Source organism: Ranitomeya imitator, chromosome 3 (genome assembly GCF_032444005.1).
Source record: "Ranitomeya imitator isolate aRanImi1 chromosome 3, aRanImi1.pri, whole genome shotgun sequence".
NCBI classification, from domain to species: domain Eukaryota; kingdom Metazoa; phylum Chordata; class Amphibia; order Anura; family Dendrobatidae; genus Ranitomeya; species Ranitomeya imitator.
The window spans coordinates 244,347,880-244,362,455 of NC_091284.1; the positions used below are offsets into that span (position 1 = coordinate 244,347,880).

Here is a 14,576-nt window from a genome sequence, read left to right on the forward strand (position 1 = left end):
ATGCAAATGTGAACGTAGCCTTACATTTATATATTGACTTGGGGTAACATTCCAGAAAGAGAAACGTCCAGGAACATTCCGGAATGAGAAACATCCAGGGAACATTCCAGAATGAGAAACGTCCAGGGAACATTCCAGAATGATAAACATCCATGGAACATTCCATAATGAGAAACATCCAGGGAATATTCCAGAATGAGAAACTTCCAGAGAACATTCCAGATTGAGAAACGTCCAGGGAACATTCCAGAACAAGAAACGTCCAGGGAATATTCCAGAATGAGAAACGTCCAGGGAACATTCCAGAGTGAGAAACGTCCAGGGAACATTCCAGAGTAAACAAACATATTGTCCCTAAGCTAAGTTCACACAGACTGTGTGCCCTCTGCCTGAGCAGTCACAGTGCAGAGAGTCGGAAGACACTGAAACTGAGGAGTTCGGAGCAGAGCAGCGGCCAGCGAGGAGAGGTGAGGATTTCATTTTTTTATATGTTTGGAGTAATATATGGGGTTCATCATATGGGGCCCATCATATATGGAGCATGATATGGGGTCCATCATACACTGGAGCATCATATATGGGGCCCATTATATATGGAGCATTACATGTGGCCCATCATAAACTGGAGCATCATATATGGGGCCTATTCTGTATGGAGCATCATATGGGGCCCATTATATATGGAGCATCTTATGGGGACAATTATATATGGAACATCTTATGGTGCCCATTATTCTGTATGGAACATTATATAGGATCATTATTCTGTATGGAGCATCATATGGTGCTCATTATTCTGCATGGAACATCTTATGGTGCCATTATTCTGTATAGAACATTATATAGGATCATTATTCTGTATGGAGCATCTCATGGTGCTCATTATTCTGAATGGAGCATTATATGGAGCTCATTATTCTGTATTGAGCACTATGTGGTGCCCATAATACTGTATGGAGGACTATACTGTCTGGTTTCTGAGCTATTGTAGAATTTACAATAGATATCTCATGTAATGTAAGAAGTGAAATCTTTGGCATTGTACTATATCTATATTTCCTTGCCGTATCTGTGCATCACGAATTGTGGTATGTGTTAAAGGGCCCATTGAGACTCTTGCTCACGGGGCCCACAAAAACCTAGAGCTGGCCCTGAACATCTGTATCCTCGCTTTTGCTTCCTCCCCTGCCCAGGACCTGTGATGTGATCAGACCATGTTCCTACACGGTACGAAACGGCCATTACACAGTACACAGCAGGAGCACATTTATAAGATTATCTCAGCACAGGAACATTTTATTTAATCGCTTATTCCAAGATCTAGTGAATAAAATAAACTTTTGTTAGTGGGAGATCTCCTTTAAGAACAAAATCCATAATGACAGTGTGAACGGTGGTCTGTTTTTTGAACAACGAATGAATAGAAATCTGAAGCAACTTCCATCCCAGACTGGGGATCTTGACAATGAACAGAAGGCCTATGGTGATCTTACAGGGAACATATTGTAAGACTCGTAGACGCTTGTACAAAATGTGTGGGAAGCTTTCAGAGGAATATAAAAACAGGAAGACGTCAGACTGTGCCATTCAGTACGTTTCTCCCACAGTCAGCTGGTATTAACCCTCTGACAGACTGAAACTCTCCAGTAACATAAATTATTAATAGATCCATCTCCTGCGTAGGATGCACATTTAGCAGGCGTGGGGGACACACAATTTTCTCTTACCATTCATCCTTTTGAGCATTTTCTCTGATTCTCTGAAAAGCTGATCAGCCTCCATCTTGATATCTGTGACCTTCTGTCCCTGGGCACCAAGACTGGATGCTTGGCCTAAGCGGTTCTTTAGTAAGGCATATTTTTCCTGTATAGCGTCTAGACCCTAAATGATAGAAATAATGGAAACACATGTAACAAAGCTGCCCAACATGCTGCGGACATTGCTCCAGTGCGGCTGGTAGGTGATCTGACTATATATCCGTTCACCCATTTATGAGGGCGAGGCTCTCATTAAAATTATTGGAGGAAATTGACCAAAAATGTTTAGAAAATAGAGAATACGGGTAGAAAAAAGTGAAAATTTTTGCTACTATCCTGTTTTGCCGAAAATGTTTGACTGAAACAGGGGCAGGGTGTATCAGAATATATGAATGCATATGGCCTCCCATAGTCAGACAAATTTTGGATCATTTACACCAGAGACTTTCCAGCGCATGAATAGATCTTCTAATAAATGTCTCATTTTACTCCAGTGAGCTAATATCAGTGTACGAAATGTGGTTTTAGTAAAGCTTCCACATTGTAAACATTTTAACGTGTGTTCAGATTCCTTTCTAGCAGATCATTATGGCAGCCTCCTATTCTGCCTATGCTGCAGCAGATGAATAAGATAATGGGGGTTCTTTGAAGTCACCATCAGGAGGGGCTGTCTGCATACTGGTTATTACTCTTCTATAGATGAAGGAATACTGTAGGCTCTATAGCCCCCTCTAATGGTAGGTGTAGGTAATAAAAATTGTATTTATGGAGGGGATTTGGTTCCCTATATTATAAATTCAATCCCCAACAACAGTAGAGATATTTTAAGGAATATATCAGTGTAGACATCGAGCAGGGTGGACATTCTCTATTATTATCCATAAAATGGTTGTCCGATAAACAACACATAACAACTCTCCAAAGGAAAGGTGATAATTGTGTGATCGCTGGGGGTCTGACTGTTGGAACCTCCACCACTGATGAGAACGGAAAACCCCAAACTCCTTGTGTGAATAGAGCTGTAGTGACAATGTCCGAACACTCCTCTTTTCGCTGTCAATATGGGTGGTGGTTGGGTGGTGGTAGTACATGCGCACTACCACTTCATTCTCAAGGGGGCTTTGGGCCTTTTTTGCTTAGAATCACTCCAAGTCTAAGCAGCCACCCCACCACCAATCATATATGTGTCATCCTGTATATAGATGATAATACTGCCTATGGGATAACCCTTTTAGTGAATTTCACTAATGTGTGCCACTTTACCTGTTGTGCATCCATAGCTTTCCTATGGGCTCCCTGAGCGGCTTGGTTGGCCTGACCAACCTCCTGTAGATTCTCTGCAGTTTTCTCACGTAAATTTCCAACTTGTTGTGTAAAGACCTGAAGCTGATCATGAACATCTGACAGCCCCTTTTCTACAGGGCCTAGAACTTGTTCAATCTGTAAGGATAATTTATTCTGGTAAGTTTTAAATATAGAAGGAAAAAATATTTTTGCCATAATATTTAAAGAGACCCTGTCACCAGATCTAAATTGTCTTTTTTTTTTTTTAGCTTACCCTGAGAATTCCATTTTGGGTCTTTTTAGTTTTTTATTTAAATCCGCCATACAGTTCCAGATAGTGCTATTCTTTATGGCCTCTACCAAGTGGGTATTGCGCAAAGGAATCTCTGGGGCGTGTCTTTATGCTGCTCTGCATTAATACCCTCTGAGACACACCTCATTGGTAAAGACCATAAAATCTCAGGAACCATATGGTGGATTCAAAATAACAAAAAAAAGAATATTCAAGGGAACAAGGCAATAAAATACGAGCAACAACTGGCCACTTTGGATCTTGGGACAGGTCCTCTTTAAGTTATAGATTATTCTCCTTGTACACATGTGAACATTACCATTTATAACCTCATGATAACAACAATATCTCCTAACATGACTGGAGAACTTGTTTAGCTATAATCGGTTCATTAAGATATCTTCTGATTATTGCACAGTCATTGTCCTCAGTCACTAAAGGGACGCATTATGTTTTGTAATAAAGTAGGCAATCCGTATTGTGCCTCACCTCTTGTAATCGATCCTGGATTTGCAGCAAAGATGTGCTAGATCCACGTATTTTGTCTTCAGCTTCCTGGAGAATTTTCCTCGCTTTTCTAATGTCGCCTACCACACCATCCACACTTTCTTCAACATTGACTGCTCGGTTCCTAAGAACATAAAGAAAACTATCATTAAGGACCTCATTTTAATTCACACAATACTAGTGAAAGGATTGGGCGACCAGCCCTCTACCCTGATTCTATAGTTCTTGATAGAGAAGGTCACTAGTCCACTAGACTCCACTGCCTCTGTGTCTACCATGATTGTTGTCAACTAAACCCGGCCATACACATTAGATATATCTTATCGAGATCTGCTTTGCAATTGTACAGAGCAGCTTGCGTTACCAGTGCCTTCCACCCAAGAGAAGGATTGTGCATGTTAAAAGGACTCTGTCAGAACAGAATGACTATTCAAACCAAGTAAAGGCACTCAGTGCTTCATGGTGGGGGTCAATAATTTATATACACCTCCCCACATGCTTGGTTTCCATCTATCTCCACCCTTGTCTAGCCCTTTGAAGCCAGAGCTATCAATCAAAGGAGAGGGGGTTGAGATTGAGGGAAACCAAGCAGGTGGGAAGGTGTATATAAATGATTGGCCCCAACGTAAAACATCAACCAGTGGGACTTACTTACATTAAACTGTCATTCTTTGCTGACAGAGTCCCTTTAAATTTCAACAGTGTTTATTCGTCATTGTATGTGTATGACCATTTTCAAAGGGTTTTCTCACCAATAAAGGGAACCGGTCATCTGAATCATTGTCACTAGTGATGATCAAATATACTCGTTACTGGAGATTTCCCGAGCACACTCGGGTGTCCTCCGAGTATTTTTTAGTGCTCGGAGATTTAGTTTTCATCGCCGCTGAATGATGATTTACAGCTATTAGCCAGGCTTAGTACATGTGGGGGTGGCCTAGTTGCTAGGGAATCCCCACATGTAATCAAGCAGGCTAATAACTGTAACTCATCCAGCTGCGGCGAAGAAAACGAAATCTCCGATCACTAAAAAATACTCAGAGGTCACCCGAGCGTGCTCGGGAAATCTCGAGTAACGAGTACATTCACTAATTGTCACACACAGTGTAGGACAAACTAAGTGAAACACAAAGGGATAAGGGGAAGGGGGGCCCAATACTAGGGAAGCAGGGAGTGGAGACCCCTAGGCAGATCTAACGTCACCCTATCTGCCCTAAGAGACCCTAAATAGGTTCCGCACCTATTGCCGAGCAGGATACCTAGTCCCTGTCAGACCCTAGCAGTAAGCCCTGCTTAGAGAAGGTGTGGGTGAACGCTGGTTGAACCCCACTAAACTAAAGACAGCTAGGATACACAAAACAAGGGAAAACTTAGCTTGAGTAGACCCAGAGAGAAACAGGGTTGTCCTTCAAACTCCAAAGAGGACACTAGCCGACTTCTGCAGCTCTAAGCCTCAACAGGGAAGTTCAAAGAGAATATAACACATGGGGCATTTGACCATTCATCACTGCTGTACTTTCATCATCCTCATCACCACCTGTATCATCTAATCCATTTGTTTTGTCTACCCACAGGTATGCTTCACCCAGCTTTCCTGCTTTCTGTGTATATGAAGTGCATATAATTCCCACCTGGTATGCTTCACCCAGCTTTCCTGCTTTCTGTGTATATGAAGTGCATATAATTCCCACCTGGTATGCTTCACCCAGCTTTCCTGCTTTCTGTGTATATGAAGTGCATATAATTCCCACCTGGTATGCTTCACCCAGCTTTCCTGCTTTCTGTGTATATGAAGTGCATATAATTCCCACCTGGTATGCTTCACCCAGCTTTCCTGCTTTCTCTGTATATGAAGTGCATATAATTCCCACCTGGTATGCTTTCCTTACCTGTTATTTTCTATCCATATGTACTTCACTCCTCTCTTGCATCTTCCTTGCATACCTGAGTAGCCATCTACCCCACCCCCTCTTTATGACCTGGCTTAACTGTGAACATGTGCTCTGGACACACACGCCCACATCCCCTCTCAGCTGTGAGCCCTTAGGTGCCCATAAATTCAAAGCCATGAGTCTGACCAGACGTGTCTGGCCATCTTAGAAATTGCATCTTTTAAATTGCAGTTTTTTAATTGCTATGAATTAGACTAGAATTGGACTGGAATTGACTGGAAGGTAAAGGAATAGAAAACCACTATAATGTTTCAGTTTCTTTTAAAATTCACCCCCATACTACTTTATTTCTTCCTATCTCCTGTAGTCCCTCCACCCAGTAAGGAACTAGTCATTTCTTCCTCAATCCTCCCCAGCCACCTCACCTCCTCCACAGAACTATTCCTCCACATACAATCCTTTCTCTCCAGGCACACACGGCCACATCATGACCTATCCAGCTCACACCTTCTAACGCTCAGTCTGCTGCTCCTCATTGCTGACGACATATCCCCAAATCCTGGCCCTCCTCATCACATTCCCACACTCATTTCTAATTCCCTGCCACAATCCTCTACACGTCCTCGCAACTACAGTAACCTCATACCCATTCATCCAGCCCCCACTCCCCCAATTTCCCTATCTGGAGCACTATGGAATGCACGCTCTGTCTGCAATAAACTTTCATTTATCCATGACCTCTTTATCAATAACAAACTCTCCTTCCTCGGCATCACTGAAACCTGGCTCACCCCTTCTGACACAGCCTCCCCTGCGGCACTCTCTTACGGTGGCTTCCACCTTTCTCACACACCCCGCCCCAGCAGCAAGCATGGCGGAGGAGTTGGTTTTCTCCTGTCAGATAACTGCTCCTTCACCCCAATCCCACTGCCACCCTCTGTTACCCTCCCTTCCTTTGAGGTGCCCTCTGTGCGCATCTACTCCCCCTCCAACCTCCAACTGGCTGTCATCTACCGTCCCCCAGGGCCAGCCACCACCTTCTTTGACCACTTCACCACCTGGCTACTCCATTTCCTCGCCGCTGACATCCCCACTATCATCATGGGCGACTTCAACATCCCCATTGACACTTCCCTCTCAGTTGCCACTAAACTTCTATCTCTCACTTCCTCCTTTGGCCTCACTCAATGGTCTTCTACAGCCACCCACAAAGATGGTCACACACTGGACATCATTTTCACCCGCCTCTGCTCCCTACCTAACCTCTCAAACTCACCTCTTCCTCTTTCTGACCACAACCTACTCACATTCTCTTCCCTTTCCACTCCTTGTCTACAACCCCCACCCCACAAACTCTCACACCCTCGCAGAAATCTTAAACACCTTGATCTTCACTCACTCTCTGAATCCCTCCTCCCTCTCACAGACATAAGCTCCCTACACAATGTGGATGATGCTGCCGCTCTATATAACACCACAATAGCTGCAGCTTTGGAATCTCTTGCCCCTCTCACGCATACCAAAGCTCGCAAAATCAACAGACAACCCTGGCACACCAGCATGACCAAAGAACTGAGGCGAGCTTCCAGAGCTGCTGAGCACAGATGGAAAAGATCCCACTCCAACGAGCACTTCATCGCATTCAAACAGTCCCACACTACTTTCAAAACAGCGCTCGCCACAGCAAAACAAACCTACTTCTCATCTCTCATATCCTCCCTGTCTCACAACCCCAAACAGTTATTCAACACCTTCAACTCTCTCCTCCGTCCCCCAGCACCTCCTCCCTCCCCACTCATCTCAGCTGAAGACTTTGCCTCATTTTTCAAGCAGAAAATTGAGAACATCAGAGACAGTTTTAGTAAACAACCCCCAGAACCCTTCCTCCCAACTACCCAGCCCTCCACCTCCAAAACCAACTTCTCCACCATTACAGAAGACGGACTCTCCACTCTACTCTCAAGATCGCATCTCACCACCTGTGCACTTGACCCACTCCCATCCCACTTCATCCCAAACCTCACCACAGTCTTCATCCCAACCCTAACCCATCTCTTCAACCTATCACTAACAACTGGCATTTTCCCCTCAAGCTTTAAACATGCCTCAATCACACCTATCCTCAAAAGCCCTCTCTTGACCCATCCTCTGTATCTAGCTATCGCCCTATATCACTTCTCCCCTTTGCCTCAAAACTACTGGAACAACATGTCCATCTTGAACTGTCCTCCCATCTATCTTCCTGCTCCTTCTTCGACCGCTTTCAATCAGGCTTCCGGTCACACCACTCCACTGAAACTGCCCTAACTAAGGTCACCAATGACCTATTAACCGCCAAGAGCAAGCGACACTACTCTATCCTCCTCCTCCTGGACCTGTCCTCTGCCTTTGACACAGTGGACCATTCCCTGCTGCTGCAGACCCTCTCATCCCTTGGAATCACAGAATTGGCCCTATCCTGGATCTCATCATACCTAACTGACCGTACATTCAGCGTCTCCCACTCACACACCACCTCCTCACCTCGCCCTCTATCTGTCGGAGTCCCGCAAGGTTCAGTTCTAGGACCCCTGCTCTTCTCCATTTACACCTTTGGCCTGGGACAGCTCATAGAATCTCACGGCTTTCAGTATCATCTCTACGCTGATGACACACAGATCTACATCTCTGGACCAGATATCACCTCCCTACTAACCAGAATCCCTCAATGTCTGTCTGCTATTTCATCCTTCTTCTCCACTAGATTTCTAAAACTTAACATGGACAAAACAGAATTCATCATCTTTCCCCCATCTCACACGACCTCCCTAACGAACCTATCCATTACAGTAAACGGCTGCCCGCTCTCCCCAGTCCCACAAGCCCGCTGTCTTGGGGTAATCCTTGACACTGATCTCTCCTTTAAACCACATATCCAAACCCTTTCCACTTCCTGCCGCCTCCAACTCAAAAATATTTCACGGATCCGCACATTCCTAAACCAAGAATCTGCAAAGACCCTAGTCCATGCCCTCATCATCTCCCGCCTTGACTACTGTAACCTCCTGCTCTATGGCCTCCCCTCTAACACTCTTGCACCCCTCCAATCTATTCTAAACTCTGTTGCCCGACTAATCCACCTGTCCCCCCGCTATTCCCCGGCCTCTCCCCTCTGTCAATCCCTGCACTGGCTCCCCATCACCCAGAGACTCCAGTACAAAAGCCTAACCATGACATACAAAGCCATCCACAACCTGTCTCCTCCATACATCTGTGACCTCGTCTCCCGGTACTTTCCTGCACGCAACCTCCGATCCTCACAAGATCTCCTTCTCTACTCCCCTATTATCTCCTCTTCGCACAATCGCATACAAGATTTCTCTCGTGCATCCCCCCTACTCTGGAATTCTCTACCACAACATATCAGACTCTCGCCTACCATCGAAACCTTCAAAAAGAACCTGAAGACCCACCTCTTCCGACAAGCCTACAACCTGCAGTAACCACCGATTGACCAAACCGCTGCACGGCCAGCTCTACCCTCACCTACTGTATCCTCACCCATCCCTTGTAGATTGTGAGCCCTCGCGGGCAGGGTCCTCTCTCCTCCTGTACCAGTTGTGACTTCTTGTATTGTACAAGATTATTGTACTTGTTTTATTATGTATACCCCTCCTCACATGTAAAGCGCCATGGAATAAATGGCGCTATAATAATTAATAATAATAATAATAACACCCGCAACTCCCAACAGGAAGTTGGGAGTTATAAGCACCCAGATCCAGGTGACACCATTAAGACCCAGGGAGGTGGCCCCTTGTCTGCAAGGCCAACTGCTGAGACCTTTTGCAGCCAGATACAGTGAGACTGTCTGCAGCCTCTGACACACCCGTGACAATCATGTTGCACAAACGACATGATTGCAGCCAGAAGTGTTTTTCTCTGAATTATTCTAGAGTTTCAGAGAAAGTATAGTTAGAAGATCCAGCTTGAGACCTTAGCCAGAGACAAGACTAGTCTGGCATTGCCCCCAGCCAGCTCTTTCCAACAACAATCTAGATAATTAATCGAGAGAGACCTGTTAATCACTTGTAACAGTTGCGGGGAGAAGCCAGAAGAAGCATGTCAGAGAAAAACATACCTGGCTGCAATTGTGCAGTGAGGCTATGATACATGCCGCTTGCAGTTTGGTCAGCATGAAGCAGATGGCAGGTGCCATTAGAAAGTGATGGCATTCACTTAGGGCCCCACAGATACTCAGAATAAAGAGGCCATAGTCTTCACGCTCTTCCATACTCTTACCCCTCATACAATGGTATCGATTCACTAGGTTTATATCATGTGGAGAACCATTGTGCATTAGTTACCATGATTTGCACTGCTAAGGCAGGTTTCACACATCCTGATATTTCCGGTACTGGTAAACAAGGTTCCGGAGATATCCGTGTCTGTTTGTGTACTACATGTGACAAATGTGTGGTAACCATGTGCCGCATCAGTACCACACGGATAGCCACAGGGGAAGCAGCGCTACAGTAAGCGCTGTTCCCCTGCGTGTGGGGCTGAAGCCGGCTGTCATCCCTTCTGATGAATGAGAATGAATGAAAAAAAAAACGACGTGGGATCCGCCCTAGTTTATTAACCAACTAGACAAAACTCACAGGTGCGGGCTGCTATTCTCAGGTTAGTAAGGGGCCATGGATATGGACCCCCCCAGCCTAAAAATAGCAGCCCGTAGCTGCCCAGAAAAGGCACATCTATTAGATGCGCCAATTCTGGAGCTTTGCCCGATTCTTCCCACTTGCCCTGTAGCGGTGACAAGTTGGGTAATGAGGGATTAATGTCACCTTCCTATTGTAAGGTGACATTTAGCCAGCTTAGTGATGGAGAGGTGTCAATAAGACACCTCTCCATTACTAATCCTATAGTTATTAAAGGTTTAACCAAGCACCACACAGTAAGAAAAAAGTATTTTAATGAAATCAAACAATAAACACAGTTTTGACATCTCTCCATTACTAAGCTGGCTTAATTTCACCTTACAATAGAAAGGTGACATTAATCCTTCATTACCCCACTTGCCACTGCTACAGGGCAAGTGGGAAGAACCGGGCAAAGCTCCAGAATTGGCTCATCTAATAGATGCGCCTTTTCTGGGCAGCTGCGGGCTGCTGTTTTTCGGGGCCATATCAATGGCCCCTTACCAGCCTGAGAATAGCAGCCCGCACCTGTGAGTTTTGTCTGGTTAGTTAATAAACTAAGGGGGACCCCATGTAATTTTTTTCTTTCATTCATTCTCCCCTGCTCGCCGGCCGAGCAGGGGAGAAGGGATGACAGCCAGCTTCAGCACCACACACAGGGGAACAGCGGCTTACAGAAGTGCTGCTTCCCCCGCGGACGTCCGTGCACAAGGAGGACAGTGTACACTGTTCTTCGTGTGCATGTGTGTGGCACGTTTTGCGGACACACGGACCATCAAAACCTGCTGACATGTGCATAGACCCATTCATTTGACTGGGTCTACGTGTGTCAGTGTCTCCGGTACGTGAGAAAGCTGTCACTAGACGTACCTGAGGCACTGACGTGTGAAACCTGCCTAATACTGAATAGCAATGGGAAAGTTTGAGCTTGTTCGGTGTTTGTTTTGTTCTTCATTGGAATAATTCTTTCATGGCATCATGTTTCAGAACATACCTGGCTTCCTCAGCCTCACTTTGCAGTTTCTTTGCTTTGGCAATATCCTCCCTAGTCTGTGACAAGACAGCGTCAACATTAGGTAACTTTCCCGCTATGTTACGTATCTCACTTATTTTTCTCTGAAGTGAGGAAGGATCGGGTAGCTTGAGAGACAAGACATACTCGCTGATCTCTTGGATGGTGGCTGGATCTGTGGACGGATCTGACAACAAACAAATGAGAAATGACTGTTGTGTTCTTCTCCTCCATTAATGCAGTGCAATTACAAAGACTTCCCAGTAAACAACACATTAAGGCCTTAATTATCAATTGTTCCAGTTCGAAATATCTCTTTATTATTTCAAAGTGACTTTAAATTAAGGACTTGAAGAGCTGTCTACACAAGGTTAAAGGGATGTAATCTTGTAGATTGTGAGCCCCCATGGGCAGGGTCCTCTCTCCTCCTGTACCAGTTGTGACTTGTATTGTTCAAGATTATTGTACTTGTTTTATTATGTATACCCCTCCTCACATGTAAAGCGCCATGGAATAAATGGCGCTATAATAATAAATAATAATAATAATAATGTAATCAATGGCAATGGCCAGAATGGTGATTTTTCAGTAATGCCTTAGTTCTATCCCCCTGCTGTGTTCTCCATTACCCTACAGTATGTAAATTCCATAAGAAGAGGCATATACGTTACAACCCTCTGGTCAATGTCTATTTTATTGATTTAAAGAGGACCTGTCATCAGGTGAAAAGTGACCAGTTTTTTCTTATATTATTCCCGCAGCTCCCCTGATTATTCCTTTTTTTTAAATCTGTCGTACAGTTCTTGAGATGTGATCCTTTTTATTTATTGTTATTTTTTATATTCTTTGCCAAGGGGGTGTAGATCAAAAGATTATTTAGGGGCGTGTCTTTAGGCAGTTCTGCATTATTACCCTGTAACCACGCCCCCTTGTAAAAACAATAAAAATTAGCATCAAATAAAAAATGGAGTACTCTGAGGAGCAGAGGGAATAAAATAGAGCAAAAATTGGCCACTTTTGACAAGGTGACATTACTTCTTGAAAATAATCCTTTAACACTGTGGTTAAAGGTTAAAGAATCCCTTAAATAAAATGTAAAGAGTGAGGGTGTGTATTCGGTTGATGTTCAGCCTAAGCTCACTGAGCTGCACATTGAACAGTACAAACACTAACCCCCATGTGAAGCCAGCATAGCCTCTGAGACACAGCAGAAAACACTGGTCTACATATGAAGACAGCATAGCCTCTGAAGCATAGCAGAAAACACTAGCCCGCATATGGAGCCAGCATAGCCTCTAAGACATAGCAGAAAATATTAGCCAGCATATTTAGGTAGCATAGCCTCTGAGACATAGCAGAATACACTAGGCCACATATGGAGCCAACATAGCCTCTGATACATAGCAGAAAACAGTAGCCTACATATGGAGCCAGCATAGCCTCTGTGACATAGCAGGAAACACTAGCCAATATATGGAGGCAGCATAGCCTCTGAAACATATCAGAAAACAGTAGTCCAGATAAGGAGAAAACATAGCCTCTGAGACATTGCAGAAAACACTAGGCTACATATGGAGCCAGCATAGTCTCTAAGACATAGCAGAAAATACTAGCCAGCATATTTAGGCAGCATAGCCTCTGAAACATATCAGAAAACAGTAGTCCAGATAAGCAGAAAACATAGCCTCTGAGACATAGCAGAAAACACTAGGCCACATATGGAGCCAGCATAGCCTCTGAGACATAGCAGGAATCACTAGCCAACATATGGAGACAGCATAGCCTCTATGACATAGCAGAAGATACTAGCCAGCATATTTAGGCAGCATAACCTCTGAGACATAGCAGAAAACACTAGGCCACATATGGAGCCAACATAGCCTCTGATACATAGCAGAAAACAGTAGCCTACATATGGAGCCAGCATAGCCTCTGAAACATATCAGAAAACAATAGCCCACATAAGGAGAAAACATAGCTTCTGAGACATAGCAGAAAACACTAGCCTACAAATGGAGACAGCATAGCCTCGGAGACACAGCAGAAAACACTGTTCTACATATGGAGCCAGCATAGCCTCTGAAACATAGCAAAGAACACTAGCCAATATATGGGACTAGCATAGCCTCTGAAACATAGCAGAAAACACTAGCCCACATATGGAGACAGCATAGCCTCTGAGACTTGACAAAAAGCACTAGCCTACATATGGAGCCAGCATAGCCTCTAAGACATAGCAGAAAATACTAGCCAGCATATTTAGGTAGCATAACCTCTGAGACATAGCAGAATACACTAGGCCACATATGGAGCCAACATAGCCTCTGATACATAGCAGAAAACAGTAGCCTACATATGGAGCCAGCATAGCCTCTGTGACATAGCAGGAAACACTAGCCAATATATGGAGGCAGCATAGCCTCTGAAACATATCAGAAAACAGTAGTCCAGATAAGGAGAAAACATAGCCTCTGAGACATTGCAGAAAACACTAGGCTACATATGGAGCCAGCATAGTCTCTAAGACATAGCAGAAAATACTAGCTAGCATATTTAGGCAGCATAGCCTCTGAAACATATCAGAAAACAGTAGTCCAGATAAGGAGAAAACATAGCCTCTGAGACATAGCAGAAAACACTAGGCCACATATGGAGCCAGCATAGCCTATGTGACATAGCAGGAAACACTAGCCAACATATGGAGACAGCATAGCCTCTGAGACATAGCAGGAATCACTAGCCAACATATGGAGACACCATAGCCTCTAAGACATAGCAGAAAATACTAGCCAGCATATTTAGGCAGCATAGCCTCTGAGACATAGCAGAAAACACTAGGCCACATATGGAGCCAACATAGCCTCTGTTACATAGCAGAAAACAGTAGCCTACATATGGAGCCAGCATAGCCTCTGTGACAGAGCAGGAAACACTAGCCAACATATGGAGACAGCATAGCCTCTGAGACATAGCAGGAATCACTAGCCAACATATGGAGGCAGAATAGCCTCTTAGACATAGCAGGAAACACTAGCCAACAAATGGAGACAGCATAGCCTCTGAGACATAGCAGAAAATACTAGCCAGCATACTTAGGCAGCACAGCCTCTGAGACATAGCAGAAAACACTAGCCCACATATGGAGCCAACATA

At 44.5% G+C, this 14,576-nt stretch overlaps 1 protein-coding gene across 2 annotated transcripts in view; it reads right to left on the reverse strand.

Annotated features, from left to right (window-relative positions):
• Positions 1 to 14,576, reverse strand: part of LAMB3 (laminin subunit beta 3) — a 97,877-nt gene that overhangs the window by 5,386 nt on the left and 77,915 nt on the right. For both annotated transcript variants that reach the window (XM_069756305.1, XM_069756307.1), the window contains 4 exons: positions 11,406 to 11,610; positions 3,823 to 3,964; positions 3,021 to 3,197; positions 1,728 to 1,881 (listed from right to left, as the gene is read on the reverse strand). In XM_069756305.1, the coding sequence (XP_069612406.1) occupies positions 1,728 to 1,881; positions 3,021 to 3,197; positions 3,823 to 3,964; positions 11,406 to 11,610 (678 nt within the window). The remainder of the gene's footprint in view (positions 1 to 1,727; positions 1,882 to 3,020; positions 3,198 to 3,822; positions 3,965 to 11,405; positions 11,611 to 14,576) is intronic.